Here is a 21,759-nt window from a genome sequence, read left to right as displayed (position 1 = left end):
AAGGAGCTCATACAGAAAAGACAGAACGAACAGACACTAACTGTGGCCAGTCAGGCTCTCCGGGTCGGGGGTCCCTCGGGGGTCTTGAGGATCCAGGACGAGCCCCCAAATGTTATGCCCAGAATTCCTGATCCCCAAAGACCACCAGGGAGCCGAGTCCGATGCAAGAGCAAAGAGCCTTTATTCGAGCTAGCTCGAGCTCAATCCCCTACCTGCACCGACGCAGCGGTGAGATACCAGAGAGAGAAAACGAGTTTCAAAAGCACAAAGGTTTTATAGGGCTCTAGGGGCAGTTGGTGAGGTAATGGCTGTGGCCTCAGCCGATTGGCTGGGGAAGGGGCGTGGCCTCGGCCGATTGGCTGGGGAAGGGTCGGAGTCCTGTTACGCAGGTCGCTGGGCGTGTTTTGATCGGGAAGTTTGAATGGGTGAGTGGGAGGTTACCCGAGGGGAGGAGGCGTGGTCTGAGGTTTCTGTGATTTTCCCGGAAAGGGGGCATGTGGGGGACCTAGTCACTCAAGGTAGAGGACACAGAACAAGATGGAGTCAGCCGGCGTAGGTCCGGTCTTTCATGTCTACTTAGTTTATAGTTTTCCGGGTCCTTTACTTCCTTGTCGATCTTCTGTTTAGTTGTTCTACTCATTATTGAAGGTGGGGTATTGAAGTGTCCAGTTATTGCTGTTGAATTTCTCATTTTGATTCAGTCAGGTTTTGCTTCATGTGTTTTGGGGCTCTGTTGTGAGATGCCAGCACCACACTTTTGTGACGGTTGTGAACTCTAGTAAACAGCAATACTGACACACGGACCCTGTCAAACTGGAAATGGAAAGGCATTTTGAAGGTTTCTTTTCTAGCATCTCGACCACCACAATGAAGGATAGGGCAATGGTTAAAACCATGGGCTTTATAGTCCCGCAGACCTGGGCTCAAATCCAGGCCGCATTTAGGACTCAGGTGACCTTAGATAAGTCACATAACCAAATGGATCAGTTTCTTGCTCTATAAACGGGGATAGTGACAGCACCTGCCTTGCTGGCTTGCTGTGAGGATTAAATGGAATCGTGTGTGATGATTTTATCTGAAGTTAGTGCTTGCTTGCCATCTGCCTCTCTATCTGCCAATGACAAAATGAATTGGCATTGTCTGAGTACATTCTCACAGATAACATGGGGAAGGGCCCCCAAAACAGTCTGAGAGAAAGAAGCCATTTAGAGAAAAAGCATTCGCCATGGATAATTCTCAGATGTGCACACCTACCATCATTAAAAGCTGTTGACTAGAACATTTTACCCCACGTATGTGTAGCAGGCAGGCTGGCCCTGCGTGAATACAGAGAAGTAATGTGTTTGGAGGAATCATAAGAATGCTCCCCCCACCCTGCTCCCACAGATGCACATCCCCACATATTTCCCAAATACTTCACACGTTCAGAGAAGCCCCAGAACACTACTAGTAGAGCTTTATTCTTTTCGGGTCCTTCCTTGACAGTCCTCTTTGAAATGCAAATTTCAGGCATTGTGTGCGGGCATCTTCCCACTAAGGCAGTAGTAACTTGTCGGATGGATGTATTTCCTTCCTGCTAGAAGAGATCCAACATAACACAGGAGGAACAGAACACTGGGTTGGCAGGGGCAGGGGGGAGGAAGGGGTGGAAAGGCTCTGGGAAAGGTGGGGACGGGGGCAGAGACACTTCTGGGGGGGACATAAAACAAATTACACTTCTTTAAGTATGGTTACAGCTGACTTTCAGACCAGACACACCCGTGTTAAGTAAGAGTCCAGCAGGATCCAGATACCAAGGTGCTCAGCCCTTCCCCGGTCACCCCATGCCAGTTTCCATTTCAGAGGCGATGGGGCTGTTAGCAGCCCAGGCCACTCGATTCTACTCACTCTACTCTCAGGGGTGGCAGCAATGTGGCTGCCCCTTTCCCTAATCTCTAGCAGCCAAGTAATGCTCTCTGTCACTACCTGCCATCCAGTTGCACACCAAAAAACACCAAGGGAGCTCAGCCACTGTCCTCAGCACCACAGCTCATCTGTTGATTCTCTTTCTGGGTTTAGATTACATGCACAGCGCCTACCGCCCTGTCACTGGGGGCCACCTGGGGAAAAAGGAGAGTAGTTATGTGGGCAGCGTGGGCACCAGCCCCAGGAAGTCGAGCCGCTGCACGCCCCCACCTGCCGACTCTGAGCTTGTCAGCTTTTGCTACCTCCACATGCGGGAACAAAGGAAGGAGCAGGAAAGCCGGACGGATGTCAATGAGAACTTAATTTTCTTTGAGGAGAGCAGGCCCCGGACCAAGTCTGACCCCACATCCAAAAGCTCTGGCCAAGGTTACGAAGTAATCCCTGATGACTTTGATGCCGCCAGCCTAGACCATGAGCCTTGTGCCAGCAGGGCCCGGTCCTACACCTTGGACAATTCCCTTGGGGCTGAAGCCCTGAATTTCTACTGTGACTCTTGCAAAGCCAAACTCCAGGAGCAGCTGGGCCCTCCCAAAGGTGGGAGGCCTGGCTCCTCTCATGACAATATGGTAGACTTGATGTCCCTTCCACCCCCCGGGAGCGAGGAGGAAGAGGAGGAGGAAGATGAGAGCACTTTGCTGTTGCCTGCCATTGCTGCCCCACCTCCTGGTTTCAGAGACAACAGTTCTGATGAGGATGACCCCAAGCGCCGGGCGGTCCAGAGCCAGGAGCAAGGACGCCACCTGCGTGGGCTCCTGTACGATGAGATTCCAGTGACACTGATTGACAGCGTGCAGACCCGGACAGTCCGAGATCATGCCCAGGAGCTAGATGATGCCCTGGTGTCCACTCTGCAGGCTCTGGAAGCCCTGGCAGCCTCAGAGGATGGACCACACCCCCCACCCCCACAGACTGCAGGTAATAGCCCGTTCCTCCTCCCTCTTGCCTCCCTTTCCTTCTCCTGACCAAGCAGGGCCATGAGGTGATATTGCTTCTTCCCAAGCAGAGGTTAAAGTCATCGTGGTGTGCTAGGGCAGTGCATGGCCAGAGGTAACACAGATAGGGTCAGGCGATCAACAATGCTGCATCAGGGGCCGGCTGCTCAGCTCCAGCTAGAGCTCTGGCTCTCACCATTCCATCTCTGGAAATGTCTTTCAGATGACCCCAGGGATTGGGGCTGTGATAGCTATGGAGCCAGGCCAGGATAGAGGATCAGAGCAAAATTGTGAGAGATCTAGAAGACAGTTCCCTTGCACATGACTGGAAGAAAAACAAAATGACCAACTAATCACCTAGTGACCCAGGATCAGGGGAGCCAGAAGCCATCACTGCTCAGGGCTGAGGTCTTGATCTTGCCTAAGAGCATGAGCTCCCAGTCAGATGCACCCAAGTTCTGGCTTCTTCACTCACTTTCAGTGTGACCTTCGGCAAGGCACCTTACCCTCTCTGAGCCTCACTTTTGTCATTTCAAATGGGCTTGGTAACAACAGCCATATCATGTAAGGTTTGTTGTGGGCATTAAATGAGATCATTCGTGCAAAACACTGCCTAGCATATAAGCATCAATCCATAAGTAGTAGCTGTTATTAGTAATTATTTGGTGGGAGAGCCATGCGACACGCATGCCAGTCCTTCTTATGGACACACGTACAATGCTTCTTGTAGACCAGCATGCATGTCAGACATGCACCCATATTCACAATGCACACCTCCATACACACACACCTTCGAAAAAAGAAAAAAAACAGGTAAATGCCACAGCGACAGAAAAGGCCCAGGGAGGAATAAAGCACAAGAGAAGGCATGTGAGGCGGGGGGAGGTGTGCACAGAGAAGATGAAGAGATTGGGGTCAGAGGCAGCCTGGCTGACCAGGGCGAGTACCAACCCCTACATTTTCTGTATGCAAGGGCATCATCCTTGGTGTTGGGCAGCTCCCATGTGTTTAGCCCCCCCGGGGCCAGCATGTCTCTTGGCTCCCGAGTCTGGTGATCCAAGCCCTCACTGCTCCCAGACTAGAAGCCCCTATGGTCGCCAGAGAGAGGACAAGTGCAGGCCAAAGGGCCTCAGCTGCAAGGACTGGCCAAATGACAAGGGCAGATAGAGAGGGACGTGGCTTTGCCAGCCCTCTTCAGGACAATTAACAAACATTTCCTAGCTATTGAATCTAAAAATAGTGATGATTAGCATGTTGTTCTGCATGTGATGTGCATGTTAATTTGCCTTTAGACTGCCCAGCAGATATTCTCGGTGCCCCTTTTGTTGCTTTTTCAGATTCCCGCCCTTCATAAGCTCACTCCCAGCTTGCCTCCCTTTGCCCCTCCCCTTTACTCCTCCCACCCTCGGCCCAGTACCGTCCTCCCACTGCCTCCTCCCTGCCCCCTGCCACCTCCCCCAGGTCTGACTGGCTTTCCCCAGCTTGAGATGCTGCTAGCTGCCCTTGGCCCCCACAGACTTTCTACATATGGCTGGAAAAAGGACTCGATTGGACTAAGTGCAGCAAGCCCTCTCCCTGTCCCTCCAGGTCTGATTGTGCTGGCCACAATCACCCCTGAATCATCGCTGGACTCAGGCCACGAAACCAACTCTTCCGAGCTCACAGACATGTCAGAGATGATGTCGGCCATGAAGCAGCACCAGAACACCACCTACTTCCTGGCCCAGCACCTCAACAAGGATAGCCTCCTGGCTCGCAAGGACCTGCCCTTCCGGATCCAGAGCTGTTCAGCCCAGGCTGTACTCACGGCCCCTTACTCTCTCGGGCGCCCAGATCCCAACCCATCCCTGCAGCCAGCGGTGACAGGCCAGAGTCCGGGCCCCCCTGGTGCTCGGAGGAAGCTGCCCCAGGTGGAGTCGCAACCACAGCGAGAGCGAACTTACGCCCTGGCAGTGCACCCAGCATTGTCCCCACAGCTTGGTGAGCAGAAGAATCTGAGCCTGCTGTCCCCAGTTCCTGAAGACAAAGGGCCTGGCCACACTAGGGCAGGCCTGGAGATGTCACTGAGGGCTGCCACGCCATCCCTCAGTGACGAGCAGGTCTCTGAGCTAAGGGAGAATCTTCCCAAAGAAGTCAGGTTGAGCCCCAAGCTTATCCTCGACCCAAAAGGCAGTGTGACCCCAGCTATCATATCAGCTGCCCTACAGCAGGTGGTTCACACTAAGAGCCTCCCTGCCCCTGGTGGGGCCCTGGGGAACCCTCCCAGCAGTGGGGAGAGAACGCTGGAGGCCAGCATGGGGAGGCCAGAAGTTAGCATGATGAGCAGTAGTGCCAGTAAGAATCTGAAGTTCAAAATGAGCCCCAGTGCTCCAGAGACGTCATGGAATTCCCAGCAGCAGCTGAGCCCAGAGGTCTCCTCTGGCTCCAGGGTGCCTGCAGGCAGCCGGGGTGACAGCCTGCATCTCTCCCCACAAGAGGACAGGCTACCTGTTCAGAGTGTCCCACCTAAAAGCTACCTTTCCCGAGCGAGTCGAGAGTCACTGAGCAAGCCATGCATAGGGGAGGTGGCAGGCAAGGCTGGGCCCGAGGCTGCTAAGCCTGCCCTGCACAAGCCGGGCACCGTCTCCAGCCAGGGGGAGAAGGGGCATTTGGAGAGCATGCCCCAAAGCAGCAAGATCGAGGAGACCAGCCTGGTGCCCCGAGCCGGCTATGCCATGGCTCTACAGAGCCCCAGCTGCCAGCTGCGAGGCCACAGCCCCAGCAGCCAGTCCCGAGGCCAGAGCCCCAGCTGCCACCCTCGAGGCCAGAGCCCACTGAGGCCCCAGGCTGCCAGCCGGCAGGTAAGCACCATGCCCTCCAGGAAGCTCGAAACAACCCTGGATGGAGCCCACTCGGCCCCTGAGGGCCCCGCAAAGCCCAAATCATCCCGAGGGCCCTTCCGGCTCCGCAGTTTATTCTCTGCCACCTTTCCGACTCGCCAGAAGAAGGAGACCGACGAGCGGCAGGCCCAGCTGCAGAAGGTGAAGCAGTATGAGCTAGAGTTCCTAGAGGAACTTCTAAAGCCGCCGAGCCAGGGGGAGCTGCCAGGCACCGAGTACCTGCAACCCCCAGCCCCAGGCCGCTGCAGCTGCCAGCTGCGCAGCAGCCCAGTGCAGCAGGGGCCTGGCATGTCCCGTGAGCAGAGGCGCAGCTGTGACTGCAAGCGCATCTGCCGGGGGGGCCGGCCCCAGGCCCCCCAGACGCCAGTGCCTGGCCTCCGGGGAAGGGAGAGGGACAGGGTCACCCAGACCCAGAGGCAGCCAGAGGCTGGCCCAGGCCTGAGCCTCAGCAGCCCCACCACTGTCGGGCGCATCCGCTCCACCAGCCTGGAATCCCGAGAGTGCCGATCGGACCCCGAGACCGGTGTGTCCTGCCTGACCACGTGTGCCTCGGGGGGTGAGTGCCTGGGAGCTCCCAACTACAGGAAACTGATGCGCCGCTACAGTATCAGTGAACTGGACCAGGGTGACAGGGCCTCTCTGACCTCGGACATCTATCCACACCCACCCCTGGGCATGCTGCCCAGGGAGGCCAAGGAGGTAGAGGCAGGCCTCCCCTTAGGCCTGGGTCCCAAAAACAAGTCACTGGAGTCACCGACCCTGGGAGACCCCTCATACGTCCAGGTCGCCCCTGAGACCAAAGGCCCCAGACAGATGGCAGTATTCTCACTGCCAGAAGAGGTGTACCAGAAGCCTGCCGATCTGGACGAGGACAGTGAGGGCAGCAAGTGCTGCTCTATCCGCTACTGCTTCTATTACCGCAAGTGCGATATGGCAGATGATGCCAGTGATGGCAAGGACGAGCTCTCCTACTCCATCCCAATGAAGATTCTGCCTGGCATGAAGCTGGACGAGCAGGTGGTGCCCGTGGTGAGCAGGACCCTGCAGGTGCTAGATGCTGCCACCTGCAGCAGCAGCAGCCCCGAGGCCGCCCGCACCCAAGAGATTGACCTCCGGGTGTCCACCTTCGAGGGGAGCCTGGCCAAGATCAATGCCCTGCGGGCCCATGCCTACGGCCTGCCTGATGGTTTCCTGGCTGCCCGGCTGGACACCAATGAGCTGCTAACGGTCCTGCGGCAGTGCGTGGCCAGCCCCGAGGCCCGCGCCCCTAAGCCCTACGTCTCTCAGATCTCTGAGTACAAGCTCGAGCTGGCTCTTAAGTTCAAGGAGCTCCGGGCCTCCTGCCGCCGCGTGGCCAACGTGGACAAGAGCCCGACCCACATGCTGGCAGCCATCACGGGCAGCTTCCAGGTGCTGAGCAGCCTCATCGAGACCTTTGTGCGGCTGGTGTTCATCGTGCGCTCCGAGGCCCAGCGCCAAGAGCTGCTGGCCAAGGTCGAAGAGGTGGTGAGGAACTACACCTTCCTACTGCGTGCTGCTGAGGAGTCCACCACCCGGAACCTTAACCAGCAGCAGCAGCAGCAGCAACAGCAGCAGCAGCAGCAGCAGCAGGCAGCAGCTATAGGGGCGGCCACAGGGCACCCACCGGGCTCCCCAACGTCAGCGACTGTTATGAGCACATTCACCCGCTCCTTAAAAACCCTTATCAAGTAGGGCATCCGCCCAGGCCTGCCCCTCCTTTCCCCAACCACAGCCCCAGGTTTAAGCTTTGTGTCTTTGCATCTTGTGGTGAGTGTATGTGTCCACTGGGCCAGTCAGGGTCCGAGAGCCTTCAGTCTTTGGGGAGCGGAAACTCCCCGGATTGAGGCTGTCCCTGAGGGCTCCGGGCAGCTGCCACCCTGGGTATCCTCACCCCTTCCCTGGCCTCTGGTCGTCACTGTGAGGGCCAAGGCCCCTCGTCACTCTGCCTGCCTGCTGCAGAGCTGTATTTTATCTCTTCTTTAGGGCTGACAGGTGACATCAGGCTCACCTTCCTGCTCCATTTTGGGGCCCCGGGGAGCCAGGGCCTGAAGCAGGCAGGCCCACAGGCCTTGAGCTCCTCCTGGCATCTGCTCCCTTCTGGGGAGCAGTGGCAGTAGCACCAGGGCACAGCGCCCAGCGGAGGGGAAAGGGCACTCGGCCCAGATGTGCCCGCCCACCCTGGGCTCACACTCACTTTGCAGAAGCCACCCTAGAGGGCCTGTGCTCAGGTGGCAGGTCTGCAGAAAACAGCCACACAGGCTGTTTGTAGCCAGCCCAAGAGGCTGGCAGGCTTGGGAGCCCTCGCCCCCAGGCCCAGTAGCTCCACACCAGCCATCCCCAAAGTGCCCTGTCCCTCACTAATGGACAGGGTGGCTCAGTCCACTAGGGAGCAAGCATCTGGGTTCACCCCACTTGTTCTGGGTAAGGTACCTGGTGAAAATGTCTGCCCTGGGGAGACCCAGTGCAGGCCTCGGAGCCTGCCCGGCCCAGCCCGGCCCAGCACAGGGGCTGTTGCCACAAGCGTGCGGTTCCTCTCTCAACATCTACCAGACGGACTGTCCTTAGGAGTTTGACTTAGCTACGGATTGGGGATGGGGGGGTGGGGGGAGGGGGGGTGGGGGGAGGGGGGGGTGTCGATGACTATATCTTAAACTTCTGGAAGCTAGCGTGATATGTTAATCCTGAGTATATGCTTTTGGCTGTGTATTGACCCTGTGGATTTGTCTCTCTAAGAAAAGAAGCTGAGCGCCTTACCTGGTGCAGTCCTGCACCTCTCTCTCTCTCTCTCTCTCTCTCTGTCTGTCTCTCTGTCTGTCTCTCCGGAGTCATCTGGAAGGGAATTCACACTGTTTAGCATCCTCCTTGACACACATCTGCTGCCACCACCCACCTCCCCCTCCCCCACAACCTTCCTGGGAGTGAAGACACGGAGTCCCTACCAAAGGTCCCCCTGTAGGGAACAAAGAAAGCCAATGTTTCTTCTGTATAGATTGCTTCTTGTCCACCTCTCCATACCTCCCGTTTGCCACACGCTCGTGCCCTGTGTCTGCCTCTCTTTCATCGTTACGTGAGAGGTCGGTGTGAAATCTCTCATTCTTACGTGAGTTTTATAAAGATGTACACTGTGCTTAACCCCTGCCCAGCGCAATAAAGTCCCCTCCCCCCCACCACCGAGTGGTAATTTCTCCTGGCAAGGATGAGGGGAACTCCTTCTGCAGGAGCCAGCACCCCCCTTCCTTGTTTTTCCTCCCACAGGACCAAGTTGTTTAATGGGCCAGAGATGCAGCCAGTGGGGAACCCCTTTCCCTCTGTGACCACTGCAAGCCTGAGCGCTGTCGTGGTCTTCCTCTTCTCCCAACTTCTTGATCCTGCACCTTTGCCACTCAGGCCCTGCCTGTGTCATTTTACCGCCATCCTTCACCTCTCCCTCAGCCTCATGGAGAGGACACATTTTCTAATGTCTGTATATAGTATATATACTACATAAAATATATAAATTATATATATATATACTAATTTATGTCTTGTTTTTCAAACAAGAATGATTAAATCTATTCATCTTACTATCCCACTACGTCTTTGCAGTGCCTCTTTGTGGGTGTCCTTGTGTCATTGAATTCCTTGTTGGTAGCACACCCCCACTCGCTGAGAGCTCTCCCTAGCTTCTGCTCCCTTCTACCTGAGCCCCAGTGAGCGATGAGAGCTTAGGACCTTGCTTAGAAGCCTCCTGTCGGTGGTCACTGGAATTGAAATACTGTGTACTCGTTTCTCTTGACCCTGGCCATGACCTCAGAGATGAAGGAGGCAGGGGGTGGGGTTGGGGGGGGCGCAGAAACACAGTGCACTCTGTGCATAGTACACCTGGGAGTATGCCTGGGAGTTAAGGAACAGACAGAAGGGTTTCTGGCCAGCTCTCAGGGTGGAACTGGGAAATAGGGCCTCTTCCTCTGAAATGTGTCCAGTTGCCTCAGAGTGTAGCTTGACCGCCTTATTATTGCTGTGAATCCCTTGTGATGCCCACTGGCAATTTATCATAGGGGTGGAGGTGTTTCAAAAGGATAGGAGCAACAGGACCCTAACCAGGGCTGGCCTCTCTGGCTTTTCAGAGGATTACCTGATGGAGAGAAATGATTTTGCTTCTCCTGCTCTCTTACTTTCTTCTGGTAATCACAGGTCCCCACTAGCCTATGAGGCACGTTTGTGCCAACTAGATAAATGTTCGCCCTGCCATACACACCCCCATGTTGAATTAGAAAGAAAATCATCCTCTGGGTGATGCTAGCCCTGTGGGCACATGGCTTCATCATCTCAGCTCCATCCAGCCCCACTGGCCTTGTTGGCCGGGTACACAAATGATACAACTGTGTACTGCGGCCCTGAATAATCACTTCCAAAGACTAGACACAGGCCCTCTTCTCACGTCTGCACAGGTCATGGCCCAAGTGATTTGGGAGTGGAGCACAGAGGAAAAGCCAGAAAAAATGCAGCGAGAGCTCCCCTCTGCATTCAGGAGGCCCTAGGGGGGACAGGCCTAGCCCCGGTGACAGAGCTCCTCTGGGAGTTCCCCACCAGGGATAGTATCCCACAACCCCAAGGCCGGGACTCAGTGGAAGGCAGTGCCAATGTAAAGTGAGACTCACTACTACTTAAAATTACCTAACTTGACAGTCCAGAAATTTGGGGTCCCCCTCACCCTGCACCACACTGGTAGCTCCTTCTGGTTCTATACCCTGGGAACCCATCTACATAGTACCCTGCATGTAGGGCTTCAATAATGATTTGCAGAATGAGTGAGTGTTGCATGAGATGACCGTCACGAGAGAGCCTTCCTGACCTCTGTACCTCGTGAAAAGGGCCCTCTGCCCCTGGAAATAGCTAATCCAGACCAGTGCAGCTGGACGAGGCTGGACAGCCTGGCCTCCTATCAAAGAAGACATCAGGTCAGTCATCCAGTGTCCCATTAATTCAGTGGACTTTCACAAACTACTTTCCGGAAGCTTTGGAAACTCTCCTGAGGTGACCAGTGGTCTCCTTTTCTGTGGACCCAGGACCTCTGTGCAGTATCCTGAAGCACTGGGGGAGGCCATCTTTCCACCAGGGTCTACTTGCCATCTTTGGTCTGAGCCAGAGCCTGATGCTGGTGCTCTTCAGCCACCCCCTACCAGACCTGAGTCCCCAGAGCCCAACTCCTGTTTTCTGGCTTCAGCCAGTTAAAGGAAAATGGGGGTGCCTGGGTGGCTCAGTCGGTTATGTGTCTGAATCTTGATTTTGCTCAGGATACACATGATCTTAACAGTTCGTGGGATCAATCCCCGCATGAGGCTCTGTGCTGACAGCATGGAGCTTGCTTGGGATACTCTCTCTCCCTCTCCCTCTCTGCCCCTTCCCAGTTCATGCTCACACATGCACACTCTCTTTCTAAATAATTTTTTTTATAAAAAGGAAAATAGGTTCATGCTGTTGCCATGGACCCAGGATGCCCATGGTCTTGGCAGAGACACATTTTTTTCAAGCTGTTGTCAAAGCACTATGGATAATAGGCAGTTTCATCAGAAATGAATTGAAAGCTCTCTCTCTCTCTCTCTCTCTCTCAAAATAAATTTAAAAAGGTGGGGGGGGGGGGGTGTTGTGCCTGGGTGGCTCAGTTAAGTTGAGCAACCAACTCTTGATTTTGGCTCAGGTCATGATCTCACAGTTCATGAGATCAAGCTCCACAATGGGCTCTGTACTGACAGTGTGGAGCCTGCTTGGGATTCTCTCTCTCTCCCTCTTTCTCTGCCTCTCCCTTGCTCACTCACTCACATGCTGTCTCTCGCTCTCTCTGTCAAAATCAATTTAAAAACTTAAAAACAAAAGAAATTAATTGAAAGGACCTGCCTCAACCAGAACTCCTTCTGCCAAAGGGGCATGGGGAGATCAGCCACCAGCGGTGGGAAAAAGCATCAGTGTATATCTTAGGCTCAAATTCCTGCAAACAGCAGCTAGGATGAGAGGAAGAATTACATCCCATTCCCCATCCTGTAGGCTGGACGCCAGACTGTGGGTGTGCATCTGGAGCAAGGAGGAGGTCCTCCATGGAGTCAGAGGAGGAAATAAACCACCAAGGGTTCAGTTCTGGGCCCTAGAAAAAAGGGTTGAATTCCAGGCAGGTCTCTTCCAACAACCTGACCTGCTGCAAGCCACTGTTAGGAGAATTATGGAGGCCAGTCTTCTCACCCATGTCATCAAGTCTTTGCGTGTTTCCCATACTCCCAATATTACGGGGGCATGCTCTGACATTTCCAGCTGTAGGTTCTGGACCCACCACGTAGGAAGGAGCTTAGTTTTAGCTCCCCAGCCCTCCTATCTGTGATGTCTGTCTTTCCCTCTGGGTGTTGACCCCTCATTCTTGTTTTCATGGCTTCAGCTAAAAGGAATAGGAGTCTGCACTATGTGGAGAGCCTTCTACAACACCGAAAAGATGATCCCTGCCCTTAAATATGCAAAAACAACTGTGTGATCACTTGCCATATGCCAGGCACTGTGCTAAGTACTTTACATGCATGATCTCATTTAATTTCCCTAGCAATCCTTTGAGAGAGGGACTATGAGGGGCAGCTGGCTGACTCAGTTGATGGAGCATGCGACTTTTGATCTCAGGGCCGTGAGTTCACCCCGAGGACAGTGTAGAGCTTACTTAAAAATATACATATATTTTTAAAAAGCTTAAAAGACAGAGACTATGATCATATTCATTTCTCAGAGGAGAAAGCCAAGGCCTACAGAGGTTAAATCACGAGCCCGAGGTCACAGAGCTGGTAAGTGGTGAGCCGGTCAGTGTTCAAACCTACTCAGGCTTTCAACTGCTACCCTATAGAACTCAGCTCAACCCCATCTTTGGGGCAGTTCCCCTGAAAACAGAGGCACAGATGCAGCCGCACTCATCAAACGATGGCCTGTAAAAATGCTGTTCAGCACCCAGGCAGCATGTGGGTAACAAACAGGTCATTGGTAACTTTCAGGAGTGAGGTGTGGGGTACCACAAGCCCACCTGCTCCCCTCACCTCTCTTTGCCAGGCTTCCCTAGTGTCCCATGCCTCTCAGAACCTGAGGGTTGGAGTGGTATTTATGCATAGAAATTTGTGGGTAGAGCAGTGTGTCCAAAAAACTACCATCAAAATTATGGAACACCCCCCCCCCCCACCACCATTCTCCTCAAACTACAATCTGATTCTCCCAGGGATTTGGCCCATATTCCATATGCATGTGCATTTTTCTCAAAGATTCCAGAGGAAAATATCATTTGGAGCACCTGGGTGGCTCAGTCAGTTAAGCATCCAACTCTTGATCTGGGCTCAGGTCATGATCTCATGGTTGGTGAGATTGAGTCCTGTGCCAGACTCTGGTCTGACAGCGTGGAGCCTGCTTGGGATTCTCTCTCTCCCTCTCTCTGCCCTTCCCCTGTTAGTGCTTTATCTCTCTCCCTCTCTCAAAATAAATAAATAAACTTTAAAAAAAATATGGAGAGGAATGCAAAAGTTGCATGCCTTGTAAAGAAAACATATTTCAGAGACACTGGAGACTTGTGTCTGAAACTTCTGGCTACATTCCCGTGCCTACCTACACAGTGTTCACTATCCTCTACCACTAGACATGCTTTGGTGGAAATGTTGGACACACTCAAGGCCCATCAGGTGAGCTAACTGCTGGCATGGGCCCTGAGGGTAGGACATCCAGGACTGGCCTCTGTGAATCTGGGCACACAGGTAGGGATCAGGCACTTTTTTAGGAATAAGAGACCTGGCATGACACGGTGCCAGGATGGGATGCCAGGACAAAGTGGGGTCAGCCTCCCTCCCTCCTAGCCCCTGCCTCCAATGTTGCCTGTTATACCCTTTAGCAGAGGGTCAGCCCCAAAAATAGACAGGGGAGCCAGATTGCCTACAAGCCTGAGATTTTGGCACCTGCAATGAGCAAGGAATTCAGGGAGGCTGTGTGGGCTAAGTGGAGTGGTTCCCCAGAATAAGGACTCAGTGCTATTTTCAGCACGGCCGCTGACTTGCCATATGATGGGGTCCAAGTCATTTTACCTCTTTGTGCCTCTTCTCTAAAATGAAGATGACTGAGTCTTCAGCCTCTCTCTACGGCTTGGAGGACTAATGAGGTGGTGCTGAAAAACCAGCTATAAAAATCCTGCATCCTAGCTGTATGAGCTTAATGAGAGCAAATGGAACTGCCCCCTTTGCAACTGATCCGGAAACTAAGCTTGCACCAAGAGCCTGGAACCAGAAGCCCGGTTGCCTGTTTCAAATCGTGGTTTTTCTTGGTCAAAGCCATCTGCTGGTCAGTCCCCATCAAAAGGGATATGCAGGAGCCCCATCTCCCTTGGACCTTTGTTTTGAAATTGGGAAGCCCACCTGCTACTTCAGTGTGGAAGCCCTGTCCTGCAGGGACACGGTCAGGTGGACCCAAGGCTGTTCTTGGCCTTTGGCCAATTCCCTGATTCATTTCTCTGACATCCTCCTATCCCGTCTTTGTTCTCCTCCTTGCTAGAAGCAGCTATAATTGAAGGAGGCTTGAACTTCTGATTTTTCTTCAACATTGAGGCTTAGCTCATAGGAAAGGGCTTTCAACTCCAAACTCTTAGCCAGCTACCCAGTGGCAGCTTGGAGTTCTATCTGCTGTGCCCAGTGTTTAGTTCCTGTGTGTCCCACTTCTGCCCTAGCTGTGTGCCAACCTATGGCATCATGCCGACAGCAACAAGAGAAATGAATTTCAAAGACTCCCAGGGGAGGGGGATGGTTCAGCTACCAGGATCATGGAAAAATGGCTTAGGAGGCAAAGTTGGCCTTACTTCTCACCCCTTGGTGGCCCTCCCTACCCCTTTCTCACCAGGACATCCTGGGTCCTCATGTGTTCCTCTGGCTTCTCAATGCTCTACTTGCTGACAACCCACTAGGCCTACCCTCCCTTCAAAATGACCTCTTCCCTCACTCCCTCTCCCCAAGCAAAAACCATTATTATGAGTGTATGTTAGGTTGTAAGCCATCTGATTAACAAATACAGCAATTTGTGTTATGCCTAAGGGTTTCCTGCAATGTTACATATAGTCATATCCAATAGGGATGCAATGAATCTGATCTTTTAATTGGTATGCATGCTGTGTGACCTTGGTAACATGGCTGTTGGAAATCCCTTCTCTCAATTATGGGATTATGACAGTGGGGAGTGGCCAAGCCATTGAGGTAACACCGTTCTCTTTGCCTTCTCTAGAACCCAAATCACTCAATTCCTCAGCTTGCCCACTTGTAAACAAAGGAGGCCATCTGCCCCTCCCTGAGGATAAATCTGCAGTATGGGCTAGCTGGTTTGCAGTTTCTTAGGAGTGGCTATTAATTCCTGCTTTCTAGTATGATTTATAGGCAAAAAGAAATGTTCTATGACAGTTGCAGGACTCTTGGCCACCAAGGACAGAGGAATTGGTAGGAAAGTGAGAGCAAGGACCAACATTCTTGACCCTTTCTGAACCTGGCATGGCAGGAATGAATATTTGTACAGTGACCCCAGGGACCTGAAAAAAATTCAAAGAACCAAGTAGAAAATTGACTGACGTTACCCCTGCTGAACACCAGAAACTAAGACTTTGATTTGACTTGCAGTTTTCACAGCCCCAAGCCCATGCTTCCTGGTCTGTCACAGAGCTGCAAGCAAGAGCCGTACACCAGGAGCCAGAAGACTTTGGTTCTACTGGAAGCTCTTCCAAGAACTAGCTGTGTGACCTTGGGCATTCACTTCCTCTGAGTATCAGGTTCCTGCTAAGTAAATCGAGTGGGTTGAACTAGAGGGCCCATTAGCTTTTCAAAAGCACATTTTTTCTACATTCTTTTATGTAAGCATTTCTTTTAAAAAACAAAGGCAAGTGTTTCTAGCATCACCCAAACATTTCCCAAATCAGTAATTAAACCGGGAGGACGTCGAAGCTCATAGCAGTTAAACACCAGAGCAAACCACGAGCCCACTTGCCCCTGCCTGTTTTTATCCAGTGCCATTCTGCCAAGGGATGGTTGCGGGGGGCGGGGGGTGCTAACGTCTCCCATCTCTTAAATCTGTAGATGATTCTAGCTTCCAGGGATGCTGACTTTGAACAATCAAGGCAGCATTAGCAGGAAACCTTTAAAGGTGACCTTTAAAGCCCTCTTCTGTGTTTATAAATGAGACACCCACCTGCCATGAGAACCCTAGCAGAAAATGCATTTAAAGGGTCCAACCAAATCCTACTTAAGGTGAAACAGCAGACTTTGCTTTATGAGATAAATCTTCTGAAACAGGACTAGTTTTAAGATAGACTTTTGTTGGGGCACCTAGGTGGCTCAGTGGGTTAAGCAGCTGACTCTTGATCTCGGCTCAAGTCATGATCTCACGGTTTGTGAGTTTGAGCCCCACATCAGGCTCACTGCTGTCAGCGCAAAGCCCACTTCAGATCTTCTGTCTCCTCTCCCCCCCCCACCCCTATCTCTCTGCCCCTTCTCCACTTGCACTCTCTTTCTCTCAAAAATGAATAAACCTTAGGGGTGGCTGTGTGGCTCAATCAGTTAAGCGTCCCACTTTGGCTCAGGTCATGATCTTGCAGTTCGTGGGTTCAAGCCCTGTGTCAGGTTCTGTACTGACAGCTCAGAGCCTGGAGCCTGCTTCAAATTCTGTGTGTGTCTCTCTCTCTCTGCTCCTCCCCTGCTTGCTCTCTGCCTCTCTCTCTCTCTCAAAAATAAACATTAAAAAAATTTTTTTAATGAATAAATCTTAAAAACAGGTAGACTTTTGTAATAAAATCATGATTTACATATATATCCTTTCCTCATTCAAAGTACTCGTACATCAAATCCTTTTGAAAAGCCATGAATACTCACCTCCTAATTGATCTTCAGTGCCAATCCAGATCTTCAGTTCAAGTCCTTGAGTGTTTAAAATGCACCCACTCCAGGGCACCTGGGTGGATCAGCCGGTTAAGTGTCCGACTTCGACTCTGGTCATGATCTCACAGTTTGTGAGTTTGAGCCCCATATCGGGCTCTGTGCTGACAGCTCAGAGCCTGGAACCTGCTTCAGATTCTGTGTCTCCCTCTCTTTCTGCCCCTCTCCCACTTGCACTCTGTGTCTCTCTCTCAAAAATAAATAAACACTAAAAAATATCTCAAAAATAAATAAATAAAATGCATCCACTCCAAGGGTCTATGCTAGGGGCTATGGGAGATACATGGTCTCTGCCCTCAAAGAGCTTACATGCTCACTGAAGACACAGAGAATGTGAGTCCAGGAGTTCAGGACCCAATGGAAGGGCCAACTGGTGAACTGAGTGGGGCTACAGCACACTGGGAATTCTCTACAGATGTGATGTGCTTTACAGTGGCCTTTAAAGCCCTCTGCTATGCTTATAAGTGAGACACCCACCTGCCATCACTTTGGCATTGAATGAGGAGTTGGCTGAAAAAGTGAAGGTGGGGTATGAACGATGAGGACAGGTCACACTAGCCTCCCAAGGGAAAACTCAGAACATAGGCCAGAGACAGAAAAGAGAAAAATCTTTTGAAAGAACTGCTAATGCCTAGCAACAGCAGGAAAGGTTGCTTGAAGAAGACAAGGAAGCTCGTCGAAACTGAGGCAGGAAATCCCACGTGCTGGGATTGAAGTGGCAGGCCCTGGAAAGGAAGGTTTTGTTGCCACTGTTTTCTTGAAGTCCTGCAGGGTTTGGGAGGAGGGAATGAAGTCTTCTTTCTCTGTCTGCTACTCAGGTAGTCATTTTTAAGTCTTTAAAACTCTATGAGGAGAAGTGCTGTGCTTTATTCATTTCTGTAATCCAAAGGCTGAGTGCTGTAGTTTGCCCATAGTTGCTGCACAAGAAAAATGCCTGTAGAAGAAATGACTGAGCAAACATATGGATGAATTTAGATTCTCCTATAATGGCTAGGGGTCTCAGAAGGAGGCAAAACCAGACCTGCCCTACAGGGCGGGAGAGGGAGGGGGCCCTTTCGGTGAGGAGGGTGTTTGAGCTTTAATCTAATGGGTCCAGAGTTATGGTCTTTTATCTGGAGAGAGGATCCCTAGTGTTCATAAAATTCTTGAAGGGGCCCGTGATCTCCAAAAGGTTGAGATTCACAACGTTTCTCCCAACCCTCTTGTTAAACCCTATAACTAGTGGCCCAATTGAGGACATTCCTAACTTACCCTCCCAACCTCCTTTGCCTGCCTCCAATCTCTTCCCTATTATTCATCCTATACAGATAAATTTACTTAAAGTACAATTATGATCATGTCATTCCCTTAATCCCGAAAGATAGCTCCCCCATCACTTGCAGAATAAAGTCTCAATATAGTACCTCAACAATAAAGTCTCAACAAGCAGGGGAGGGGCAGAGAGCGAAGGTGACAGGGAATCCCAAGCAGGCTCCACAGCCATCAGAGCAGCCTGATGTGGGGCTCAAACTCATGAACCATGAGATCATGACCTGAGCCAGAGTCGATGCTCAACCGACTGAGCCACCCACATGCCCCTACTTCCCTTTCCTTAAAACCTTTCTCTGCTTCCTCACTTGTGCTTCAAGCCTGGAGAGCCTCTTCCCAAAACCCTCCCCATTCCTCAGCCTAACTCATGTACTTCCACCATGCAGCAGTGATACCGTTTACCACTGAGTCCACGTATCACTTTGTTTGGATCTTATGGCTGATGTCTAGTTATACCTCCAAAATCCATTTTCCTCTTCTGCCTAGGTGCAAAGCCACCTAACAAGATATTTCCTAGTCTTTCTTGCAGTTAGGTGTGACTTGCAACTAAGCTCTTGCCATGTGACAAAGCTCTTGTCAAAAGGATATGACAGAAAGTGAAAAGGACAAATTCCAACTGACTTGCTTAAAAGGAAATCCCTTCCCTGGACCTCTTTATTCCTTCACATGAGCTGGAATGTGGATGTGCTTATGACCTTGCATGGAGCATAACTCTCCCACTGGCCTAGAGTGGCCAGCATGTGATGTAAGAGAGAAGTTATCCTTCTTATTTGAACCACTGCATTTTAGGCACCCCTTAAGTACCCCTAAGCCACAGCAGAGGCTTCTCTATGGTAGTGTATTAAATTGTACTGTGGCTTATAGTTATTTATATAAATGTCTCATTTTCTCTACTAAGAAACCAACCCCTTGTTGGTTTCCCTGCTTCCTATCTTTCCCCCTACACTCTATTCTCAGCTAAGGTGATTTATTTATTTATTTATTTATTTAAAGTTTTTATTCATTTATTTTTCAAAAGACAGAGGTAGCATGAGCAGGAGAGAGGCAGAGAGAAAGGGAGACAGAGAATCCCAAGCAGGCTCCATGCTGCCAGTACAGAGCCCAGTGCAGGGCTCGAACTCACGAAACCATGAGATCATGACCTGATCTGAAACCAAGGGTCAGATGTTTAACCATCTGAGCCACCCAGGCGCCCCTGGGGTGATCCTTTTAAAGGGGAAGTCAGATCATGTCAAAACACACATACACACACACACACACACACACACACACACAAAACAAAAACAAAAACACCTTACTCAGTAAATGCAGAAATCTTTAAAATGGCCTACAAGTTCCTACAAGGTCCATGATCAGCAGCCCCTCACTAATCGCCCTTATCTCACAGGCCTTATTTTCCATATTTTCTCTTACAGGTGTGCCCCACTCCCACCGACCCAACAGTCACTCTGCACCAGACACACCAACCATTTTACTATTCCACAAACAAGTTAGACACTCTCCTGCCTTGGGGTCCTTGCACCTGCTTTTCACTCAGCTTGTCCCAGATATTAACATGGCTCATTCCTTTATCCCCTTCAGGTTTTGCTTCAAATGTTATCTTCCCAGATAGGCCTTCTCTGACTATCCCACTTAAAATTATACTCTCCCTCTCCCTTACCACCATCCTGGCACATTATCCCACTTCCTTGCCTGATTTTCCTATACAGCACTTATCACCATTTGACATATTATGCATTGTCTTTATTTACACATTTATTGTTCAAGAACGTAAGCTCCATGAAAGCAGGATTTATTTAAAAAGTTTTTAATGTTTATTTATTTTTGAAAGAGAGTCAGAGGATGAGCAGGGGAGGAGCAGAGAGAGAAGGAGACACAGAATCCGAAGCAGGCTCCAGGTTCTGAGCTGTCAGCACAGAGCTCGATGTGGGGCTCGAACCCATGAACCATGAGATCATGACCTGAGCTGAAGTCAGACACTTAACCAACTGAACCACCCAGGAACCCCAAGAGCAGGGATTTTTGATTGCTTACTGCCATATTCTCAGTGCCCAGGACAGTATTAAAAGTATTCAATTGGGGCACCTGGGTGGCTCAGTCGGTTCGGCATCTGACTTTGGCTCAAGACATGATATCAAGGTTCATGAGTTCGAGCCCTGTATTGGGTCCTGTCCCCCACTCTCTCTGCCTCTCCCCCACTCGCATGCATGCGCATACACCTTCAAAAATAAACATTAAATTTTTTTTAAGTATTCAATATGTATTGAATGGATGAATTCCTTGGGCCCTAATACCTTCTAGTCCCCTCAATGCCTAGCACAGTGCTTTGCATGCAATAAAGCACTCAGTAAATATTTGATGAATGAACTATGATGGAAGACTACTAATATTCTGCCTTGAAGTTTGCTTCCTTCTCCAAGTACCCCTATACACCTGGGCCAACATTAAATTCCTGAACTCTTAAAAGTATGACACAGGGTCAGTAGGAGAGGTCCTCCATGGACACTGCTGAAAATGGCAATAACAAAGCTAGGATGCTGCTTTGAGTATTTTCTGCCTTTGCCACTTGGACAAATCCCTTTGCATCTCTGGGTCTTAGTTTCACCATATGTAGGATGAAGCTAGGAGACTAGATGATTTCTGAAGTCCGTTCTATTTTTACAGCTTGTAGTTATGGTGCTCATAACTAAAATTGTATGCTTCTAAAATTGTATGATTTTTCTCTTCCAACCTGTGATTGGAATATGCTTACTGAAAATGTGGTGTCAGAATAAAGGCTCTCTTTGGTCCAATTAGCAAGCATCATCATAAAAATAATAAAACGTGGTGTAAAAGGCCATATTAGCAACATGCAGACATGACAGTGAGGCTCCCATGAGGCAGATAAGACCAAAAACTAGGTTTTCTGATTCCTTCAGGGTTCTTTATCTCAAGTCCCATACATATATTTAATTTCCTCTCCTTTCCAAGGGTTAGATAAATCGGATCTTTATCAGCAAGATATTTTGGAAGATCCACACTCCTTTACTTGTTTGAACACACTTGGTCTCAGCATCCGAGACAAAACACAACTTTCTCTTGCCATGTCTCTGTATGATTGAGGTGACATGCCCTCAGTCACTTTCCCCTTGGGACTTGTCTTCCAGGCAAAGGCAACACAGTACAGTTGCAAAAGGTAAGCATGCCCTTGTAATGCACCTGTGGTACGGGTGTTTTTCTGTGATGTAAACGTGCTTTAATTCAGCCCTATCCTTATAAGGAGATAAAAATCACGTTCAGAAATATGCAAACTCTTGTTCAGAAACCTCCCCTTCATTCTGACAAACTGGCTGCCATCCTGATAAACAGATTTTCTTAAAAGGAACTGTAAACCAGAGCCAGACTTAATTTCTGGCACTGAAGGAAAAAAAAAAAAAAAAGCGTGTCTGATTTCCCGCTTGCGAGAAAGATCTGGCACTATGCGTCACCAGCATCCCTGCACTCCCCAATCAAACGTGGTTTGCTTTGGCGCTCCTGAGCCAGCTCTCACCCACTGCCTGGCTACAGGGGGCGGGGCTATACCTTAGCCTCACCCCTTTCGTGGCCTCCAGCCAATACCTGAGACAACTGGAGGCAGGCAAGAGCCACAGTGAGGACCCGCCCCTCGCTCCCGTTCAGCTAATCAGGGCGGGCGGGGTGTGGATTTCTTTGCTGACCCCGCCTTCCTGG

General features: G+C 50.8%; 1 protein-coding gene across 6 annotated transcripts in view; it reads left to right on the top strand.

Annotated features, from left to right (window-relative positions):
- FRMPD3 (FERM and PDZ domain containing 3) overlaps positions 1-8,387 on the top strand; it is an 85,568-nt gene extending 77,181 nt beyond the window's left edge. For all 6 annotated transcript variants that reach the window (XM_019435674.2, XM_053891287.1, XM_053891288.1 and 3 more), the window contains 2 exons: positions 2,059-2,880; positions 4,485-8,387. In XM_019435674.2, the coding sequence (XP_019291219.2) occupies positions 2,059-2,880; positions 4,485-7,489 (3,827 nt within the window). In that variant the 3' untranslated portion in view covers positions 7,490-8,387. The remainder of the gene's footprint in view (positions 1-2,058; positions 2,881-4,484) is intronic.
- The last annotated feature ends 13,372 nt before the right edge of the window (positions 8,388-21,759 follow it).

This window comes from Panthera pardus, unplaced genomic scaffold (genome assembly GCF_024362965.1).
Source record: "Panthera pardus isolate Hobbes unplaced genomic scaffold, ASM2436296v1 HiC_scaffold_27, whole genome shotgun sequence".
In the NCBI taxonomy this organism is placed as follows: Eukaryota; Metazoa; Chordata; class Mammalia; order Carnivora; family Felidae; genus Panthera; species Panthera pardus.
This window is presented reverse-complemented; position numbering and strand designations above follow the sequence as displayed.